The 9,224-nt window shown below is 36.4% G+C and overlaps 1 protein-coding gene across 8 annotated transcripts; it reads right to left on the minus strand.

Moving 5' to 3' along the window:
* Positions 1–480: 480 nt before the first annotated feature.
* On the minus strand, positions 481–8,472 carry LOC147557170 (protein SCAR3-like). 8 transcript variants are annotated; one of them, XM_086658167.1, is made up of 9 exons: positions 7,738–8,472; positions 6,294–6,457; positions 5,022–5,145; positions 4,808–4,940; positions 4,399–4,463; positions 1,746–4,197; positions 1,419–1,511; positions 823–929; positions 481–721 (listed from the first exon to the last, which is right to left on the minus strand). In XM_086658167.1, the coding sequence occupies exons 1-7, from the start codon at positions 7,890–7,892 to the stop codon at positions 1,485–1,487; spliced, it is 3,120 nt and encodes a 1,039-aa protein (XP_086514293.1). In that variant the 5' UTR covers positions 7,893–8,472; the 3' UTR covers positions 481–721; positions 823–929; positions 1,419–1,484. The 8 variants fall into 8 exon arrangements, with proteins under 8 accessions (XP_086514293.1, XP_086514290.1, XP_086514292.1 ...); XM_086658164.1 differs by having other exon boundaries at positions 1,746–4,200; XM_086658166.1 differs by having other exon boundaries at positions 481–752; positions 1,746–4,200.
* Positions 8,473–9,224: the final 752 nt, after the last annotated feature.

Genomic DNA, 9,224 nt, shown 5'->3' on the forward strand with positions numbered 1-9,224 from the left:
GGTAAGCGTAAAAAACTAGCCACTAAGTCAGATAACAAAAATGTGTTTTCACATCTCGGACAGATGTATACAACAAAACTTCTTATGCCCGTAACGTTTCAAGTTTATAGAAAGTGAGTTATATGCTGCACATGTTTTCAAATAGATATGTCAATGGCACCACAAGAACAACTCTTACAAACACTTTGTGTTATGAGTACCTCAAAAATGTAGGTTAGATTCTTCCCAACCTAAACTACATCATAGCTACCAATTTATGAGTTAACATATTGGTTAACGGTGTTCTATAACACGGGCAAAAAAAATTATTGGCTTATCAAATTAGATATATCGACAAGAGAAGGGTTGACTCATCAAGTTCTGATTTAAATAAGATCTACACTAGGAAAAGCACCTGCCAAATATGGCTTTTGAATTATCTGAATTAGTGCATGTTGCAAAAGGGAGATAATGCCATACACAAAAAAGAAGAGACCCATAGAACTCCAAATGTTTTCTCAATTCATTAGAAGAGAACCTCATGATATAAAAGTTAAGGCCAACAAAATTGCTTTAAGACAAAGGATTCAAACAAAATTTATTCACATGAATAATCAACTTTCATTCAACTGGATTCTAGTTGAAAGATACAATAAAGTACCTATCATATGATTGGGTCAATTCGTGTTTTATCTGTTACTCCAACTCTAGCTGTCTTCATCCTCGTCACTTCCCACGAATGCTGCTTTTTTCGGTTGTGAAATCATGTGTTACTTATCGCCAGGAAAGAAAAAATTGGATGCAATTAAGGAAGAACAAAAGGGGGGAAAATGTTCCATTTACCTGACGTATTGTGTTTGTCTTATCTAGAATTGCAAAAACTTCGAAATTGACTTTGGGATTTGACATCATAACCAGCTTAGCTTGGACTATCTCTCTGACGCTGACTCCTAGTAGTTTGAGCCAAGGAAAAGAACAAACAGGTTTTTCTCAGATGTGTTTTCCTTTAGTTATTGTCATCCTCACAAGAGCAAAATAAAGTTCTACAAAATTTTAATTTCAGGATGGATAAAGTAGTGAATATGAAGTCTCTGGTGATCATAGAAGCTAGAATAACAAAAAATTTGCCTCTTTTGTCAGTCTTGGATGGTATAGCCAATTTTGAGCTTCTAACAGATAAAACAATTGGGGTTTATTTTCAAATTTCCACAATTTCACATTCCATGCTTTGGTGGTGGTTGTTACATGCTATAACGTGGACCAATCTCTAGTTAACCATAATTAATCAGACAAAATAGAGCGGAAATATTTGTGGTTTAAAACACAACTACTAACAAGTTCACTATCATAATATGGCAACGCTTAAAACACCTATTAGTACTTCAAAGATACCCTGATTATAGATTTTGATAACATATTTACAACCAACTGGTACACACCTTTGTTCTGATCTGTTCTACTAGATCTTCATCTCCGAGATCTGTATGAAATATAGTCTGCAAAAGTTAGCCTAATCGACTTTCATCTTGATCCTGTTGAAAAAAAGTTTACAAACAAATTAAAACATAGCCCCAGGAAGCTCGATGCTTATGATAGGAGTAAGTGATAATGTTAATTACGCCTCACATGCTTCAAGTTTTGAAATATTTAGATAATTGCAGCTGAAAGTAGTACAAAAAAGAGATAACAGAAAAATTACGACAATGAATATAGGGAAATGACACATTTCTAAATATATAGAAGAAATGAAAACCCTTTGTCATCACCTTGCTCCTTGGGGGACATGAAGTATCCTCATCTAGCGGCTTCAGTGGGGTTGGGTTGGCTTGATTCAAAGGGATGGATTTCGGAGCTTGCAGATCATTCGGATAGTTGGCAACTTGAGATAGAGCATTTTGTTTGTCTTCAACATCAGCACAGTGAGGTACTAAAGTTCCCTTGTCCACAGATTGAAGTACAAAATCTGAAATTGTTTCACCATTTTTATCTTCTTGCTGACTTGTTATAGGAATAACAGAATCAAAATTCGGGAGATTGGATAAACAGTCAGTATCAAATGGTTTCTTTCCATTTTTTGTGTTTGGACTTTCAAAATCACAGTCAGGATATATGTTAACAACACTGGCCCTTTGTCCAGATGACCTCAATATGGATTCTTCTGATGAGACTCTACGTAAAGCATCGTACAAATCATGGTCTATAGATCCTGGTGATTCCTCAGACTCCCATTGCTCAGAGTTTGAAAAAGAGCATTGGCTCAGTTCACTAGAGAAATTACAGGATACCTTGCTGAAAGTGTCATCATCAGAATCTTGACCAATATCTCGCTTTGAGTTAGTTGGCTCAGGTATCAACTGGAATGAAGGAAAGATCATGTCTTTAATATTACCACGGAAGTTATTCCCGGCATGAAACCTCAGTTTGAGATTGGAAGTTCCAAAACTGTTTATTGGTTGGAATGAAATGGTCATATGTTCTAGTGGTGGTGAAGAAGGTAATGAATTTATTGGAGATCCATTTTCAAACCTCCATTTGGGGCTCGGCATAGGTGAATCTTCGTGCTCAGTTTTGTTTATTCTTTTCTGTTCAACACAATGAGCCTCTTGCAACTTCAATAGATCACATTTCAGAGAGCTTGATGGAGCAAATGTACTATCGTGTACTAGTTTTCTCCGCAAACTTGAAGAATCCTCCTTATTCTCTTGACGGAATTCATTAGATGGATCTCTGACATCAGGAACTGGTAACTCGGATTCAAGAGAAAGTAAATTGGATTTTACCAGACCATATTGACTGGAATTGCTGAAGTTACTACTTTGGAGTGATTCTTCAGATTTCTCGATATTGGCTTCTGAGATTGCAGATGATAATTCAGGGGAGTTATCTTTCATCACACATGCATCTCGTTTGTCATTGAACAATGAAGAGCATTCAGAAAGATCAATTGTTTGAACCATCTTTACTGTTCCTGCAACCAATTGGTTCTGCGAAAGATCATTTTGGCTGACAATACTAGGTGATCTATCTGTTCCTCCTAAAGATGCCGCCAAAATGGGTTCAAGAGTCGTAATTGACTTGTCATCATTAATATCCAGTGTAGAAGGAAATTGACCGACATAATTCAACAAATTGCATTCCGGAGGTTTTGATGGTTGCAGTCCTAACAGGCCTCCGTTTGTCCAGAATAAAGTGGAAGGACCATCATAAGTTGCAATAGGAAGTTCTCGAGAATCACTGGCACAGGTTATAATTGTATCATCAGGTGGATCCAAACACGGGACATCAAAATCTAACGACAGTGGAACACTAACATCAGCTCCAAAACCATTTACTCTTGAACTGTCAGTACTTCCGCATAAATCATCATCTTCGGAGATGTCAGGATTAAGATGCAACGAGACTTGAGGTAGATCTTCATGAACCAACTTCTTTTTTAGGAAGAAACTGGAACAACTTGGAGATACCTGCTTGCTTAAGGGACTCCAGATTTCAACACTGGGTTCAACATAACATGAATCAGAACATTGAGCATCCATCTCATGCATCAGAATCGTTTTGCTTCCGAATTCTTCACTTTCTGGATTTAAAACAACTCTCCGTTCTATTTGGTTTCTAGATTCTGTTTCACTCATTGAAACTCTACAGTTAATATAGTTGTTAAGCTCAGTTTGGACGTCATTAAGTTGGTTTGCTTCAAAAGGTGTTTCTAAAACGTTTTCAACATCACTTAAAATAACTTCCACAGCATTTTCCCCACTGGTCATTTCAGTCTCTAATTTGCTTTCATCACAGCTTGCTAGCTGTGTATCTGAAACTCCCTCTTGTTCGTTAGTAATATTTTTGAACTGTGGACTTGTAGGCTTCACTATTTCTGTCTTCTCCTCCCAAGTAATTGTAGACGAACAGGGAACATTCTGTTCTTGCAATGAAAAGTTCGATTGTTGTTCCTCCAAATCCTCATTTCGTTCATCAGGAGGAATGGACCCATGAATATCACCAGAGTTCATCTTCATATGAGAAGTTGATAATTCAGTGTTCTCTTGTTCTTCATGTTTCGGGGGAAAATTCAAATCATAAAAAGAATCCAGATAGTATGATTTGGATCTTGAATCAGAAGACGAGGGACTGTCACCCACATTAGATATTGATCTCATACCAGAAGTAGAAATTGTTTCTGACGTAGAGTTTCGCCCACTAGTTGGAGAAAATAGGTGCACTCTGCTGAAACAAATTAGACAACAACTTGTGAATTCCAATTAACTGAACATGGATAAATAATCAGAAGTCGTACTGCTTAAAGCATACAAGTTTACGTCGGGGTTGTATGACTAACAGTTTCCATCACATATACACCACGGTCCCTAGTGTATACATATATGTGTCTATATATACGTATAGAGATAGATAGAGAGTAAGCACCTGCCACTTTTCCTGGTTGGTAAAACAACTTGTGCGTCTTTTACATTCATTTGCCGAGACCCTTTCTTCTGTCCAGAAAACCATTTCACTCAACTTTAATTTGAACAGTAGTAATTGAACTTTATGACTATAACTAATAACTACTAGAAAGAAAAAGAACTAAGAATTAATACTCAAGCTTGTTTAAAAAGACCAGATTCTTACATATTGAGATAATATCATTCATTTAAATAACATTCTATAAATAAATGAATTTGACAGAGGGCTAGTATCTTACATAAGCCAAAGTTTATAAGCTTTTAAAGACAAAGTGACAAACATATTAAATTCCATCGATATAAGAAAACGATTTAATTAACGAAAACTTTATTGCCCCTCAACAAAATACATTTCCATCAAAAGATCATACCTTGTTTTTACGAGCCTTCCTTCCTCTTCGAACTTTCTCACCATTTACCAGATCAGCCTTAGCCACTGCATTCTTGAAAAAGGATGGATCTGAGTATCTTTTAAGACAAGCACCAGGACCAGCACTGTCAAACCTGAGGTAAAGAGAGAGCTTATATAAGTGTACGAATATCTTTTACGTATGAACAAGTATAAACTAGAATTATTAGTCATACTTGTCAAGAATCTGCAGATGTGGTGGATCTCGGCATTCTTTGTAGGACTCTAGAATGAACTGAGGCAAGTCACTACTTGTGATGTGATTATTCCCAGTGTTTGTACAACTATGCCAATCAGAACCTGGAAAACAACTGTTTTCGTCAAGGAGTTGAATGTTTAAGGTACAAAGGAGGGGAATGCCCTGAACATGAGATCGCTTAATTACTTAGTTGACATTTCAACTGCATAACCTGATAAACACTGAATCGAATAAATGTTACCTTAAACATTAAATATTTTAGGCATATATATAGCATGGTAAACTATATCTCGATGTGTATTGTTATGCATGCAATCCAAAAGTACTAAATCATGTCAGAGAAAATGGTCTTACTTTAGGCGACCCAACTTTTAGATATGGCCTTACTTTTTCTAAAATCTTGATATTCTATATAACAGTTAAAGGAATAACTTTTTTTTAAATACTAACACCTCAACATGAAAATAACCACAAAAGTGGAGAAGGAAAGCTGCATATACTTTCTCGAAACCTGGCTCCCTCAAATAAACTCAATAACTGCAATCGAAGCCCAATAAACACACTTCCTCTTGTCTAGACTCAACTTATTCATTATTGGACTAGGGTCTGAAAGGACATGGGCATTAGAATGTTAAAAGTCCTACATAAATTGATCAGAACTCCCTAGGCAATTTTCTTTTGTAAAAAAGGATCCAACAATTTTTTTTTTTAACTTCAACTCCCTAGTAAGGTTTGCATGGTTTGAAGAGGTTTGCACGGATTTGCAGAGGTTTGCGCATGTTTGCAGAGGTTCGCACAGGGAGCTCAAGCCTAAAAAAATATTGAACATGGAACCTAGACTTAAAAAAGAGTAGTGGCATTTCTTCCTAACTAAGATGAGTAAGGAACTAGGTCCTCGGCCTAACTTCCGTTTATATGAGGCTAATAACCTATTATCTAGTGACACTTCTCTCACGGAAACCTCTTTTGTGGTGGAAGTTCTTTTGGTGAAGAATAAGATAACAAAAGATCATATTTATTCTTCATTCATTTCATATCCTAGTAACAGTACCCACAACTATGTTTGCCTAAATTTGCGGCATTTTGAAATTAAACTTCCTTTTCTGAGTTTGTATATCAGAGATAAATGTCCATTTACCTCTGATACGAAATAATTTTGGAGCAGAAATGAGTGACGTTGTTTAAAGTAGCACAGAATCACAAAAATAATAGTAACATCAAAGGCAATTAATCTAAATGGCTGCCATACCAATTGAATAAGCAAGATGTATATAGTTTGTTTTGCTCAGAATAGCCTTTTCAAGAGGAGGAAGTGCTATTTCAATGTGCTTTACACGGTCAGTTATCCTATGGCATCTAGCAGATGTAGCCGTCACTTGGTCCTGTAATTCATGAAATACCTCTGCTGAAAACCTACAACATAAGCAAGATCACCTCAGTAGTAACACCATAGTGATACAATCTTGTCTTTTACAATTAAAATAAGCAAGAAATTTCAGAAGTTGGGGAAAACGGATACACATAAAAGTTGCATTTATCCTATATTAGGATTAGGTTCTGACTTTCTATCTCTGGATCCTACTTGAGTTTATCTAAAAGCACATAGTTCAAGTCTAGATATGTTAAAAGAGATAAACACCATGAAAGCATTTGTTCCTCTACCGACTACAATTACTAGTATCCTTAAGAAATAATGTGACTCAATGGTGAGTTTTGGAAGCTAATCTATTAAAGCAAAAAAACAAATGAAGGTTTAGTTAAGTGGAAATACATTTACTTCCAAAAGGGTCAAGTTGTTCAGGTTAGATATGGATCCTCAATCTTTCTCTCTTACTAACAAACAAATATATTTGAAGACATCATATTGATTCAATTTTCTTGGACGCTTAAGTTGTATTCGACCACACTTATTAAAAACCCTTCTTGCTTTAAATCAAACAGATTTAGAAACTGATGGCACCATACCATGACTTGTAGCCCAAAGGAGCAAACTTTACCTACAGGATAGACACTTTTGTTGAGATCTTCTCTTTTTCTATAGGCAGACAAAGTACACTAGGATTCATGACTAACACACACATACACACACTAATGAATAAGGGAGACGAAAGGATGTTTCAATCTAGTTTAGAAATTTAAAATCGAATAATGGGAAGTATAGAACAATATTCCTGCTAAGTTTTTTACTTCACCCACAATCCTAATTAAGTTTCAAGGAAATCCATAACCCTAATTCTCAAATTTCTACACTCCATGTATGTTTTCTCTTTTGCTTGTCATAATAGAGAACAACATTGAACATCATCATATCAGATGTCAAATGGATCTAAAAAAGACTCCAAGGAGTCCAAGGAGAGAGTCATATACATGAAATCTACCCTCTTTTCCTATGTGAGAAATGCATCCATTCTCTTTCTTGAATAGCTCATACCAAAGCTCAATCAAAATGATAAAAGGAAACTACTTAACTTGGTTTACTATATTGGATTTTATGTTTACTCTTCTCAAGCTTTACTTTACTAACAAGTACTACTTTTTTTACTCAAACAAGCCTATAAGATTCTTAAAATGGAAACTATTTCAAACTTATAGCACGAAATTGGTACGAACTATAAACTTTGAGTTCAAATGCTTTCTTAAGAAAACAGTATGGAACCAGTATAAGATGTAATTAGAAGTAGAAGCGAACTTACTCAGCTAAATCGCCTAACTGTCGCAAGATTCCAACGAGTCCTGAAACTGTTACTCCTTCAAGAACAGCTTTAGGATCTTCTCCGTTTGCTGCTCTGAATAGCGCTGAAGATCCTAAACCATACTCATTCCTAACTTGAACTCGAACCAGAGGCATTCTCTCTCTCTCTCTCCAGGACTCTCTCTCTTTCTCTCTCTAGACCTCTGGCTTGGACTGCAGAAACTAATTACAAAGTCATTCTCGAGTCCACTAGAACAGAATCGAATCAGAGCTTTAATGGAGGAAACAATTTGGGAATTTTGAAAAGGAAAAAATAAATTTTCAAAAAAGAAAAGTGAAATAATGAGCGAATGTGAAGGAGAGGAATAGGAAACTACGAAAGTAGATAAATAAGAAAGACGTTGCCTATTCTACAAGGTGAAGGGGATTCCAAATTCCTTCCGAGAAAATTTGTACTTTGGCCTAGGTAGTGGTGGGAACCAGACGGGCCCGGTCGGGCTCGGACTCTTGCTTCTCGGGCACGGGCAGATCGGGCTCAAAAGTGAAATGTCCTATCGGACTATCGGGCACTTCGGATCGGACAAATATAGGTATATTAGTGCCCACGGCTCGGTTCTGCCCGAGAGCCCGCTCGGGCTCTAACAGACTCAGACGGACGGGTCGCGAGCTTTTTGAGCCGAACCAGGTGAGTGCAAAGATAATTCACTAGCTGCATCATTGGCCCAAGCCCAAAGATAACTTAACTTGTATTCCGAACTCCTCTCTTATAACTCATTCTTCCTTCTCCCGCCTTCTCCTTCTTTAATGTGGGACTAAAAAATCATGCAACTCTCTACTTAGTTCTTTATACTTCCTAAAATCCTAGTAGTAGTAGTAAACAATCTAGAGAGAGAGGGAAAATGAGATCATCTGATGGAGTATATGGCTTTTAGAAGGATGTTTGAATTCTGGGTCATTAAGAGATGCTAAAAGGGTTCATGGGTGGATTCTGAAATCTGGTTTCATGGGAAATCCGTTTTATGTGGTAAGCTTATAGATTTTTATTTTAGTTTTGGTGAATTAAATGACTTAATCAAGGTGTTTGATGATATGTCTGAAAGAAGTTTATCTTCTTAGAATAGTGTGATTTCCATGTTGCTTACTAGAAAATTGTATTACAGGGTATCAGATTTATTTTCAAGAATGATATCGGAAAATGTAGGCCCCGATAACGTTACTTTCGCTAGTATTCTTAAACCGTGCAGTGGTGGTAATTTTAATTTCCAACATGTGAAACAGATACACTCTAAGTTAATTCGTTATGGTTTCGTTAATGATTCAATGGTCTGTAACCCTTTGATCGACTTGTATTCCAAAAATGGGTTCGCTAATGCTGGAAAGCAAACCCAGTTGAATTTGATTCAGTTTTTAATCAAAGTTGACATACATTTGCCTTTGGTAGTCCTGATATTATTCCTATCTTTTGTGGTGCTTTGCCACATAGCACAT

The sequence above is a fragment of the Eschscholzia californica genome, unplaced genomic scaffold (genome assembly GCF_041429995.1).
Source record: "Eschscholzia californica isolate CP2 unplaced genomic scaffold, dmEscCali1.0.p SCAF_2, whole genome shotgun sequence".
Taxonomy (NCBI): domain Eukaryota; kingdom Viridiplantae; phylum Streptophyta; class Magnoliopsida; order Ranunculales; family Papaveraceae; genus Eschscholzia; species Eschscholzia californica.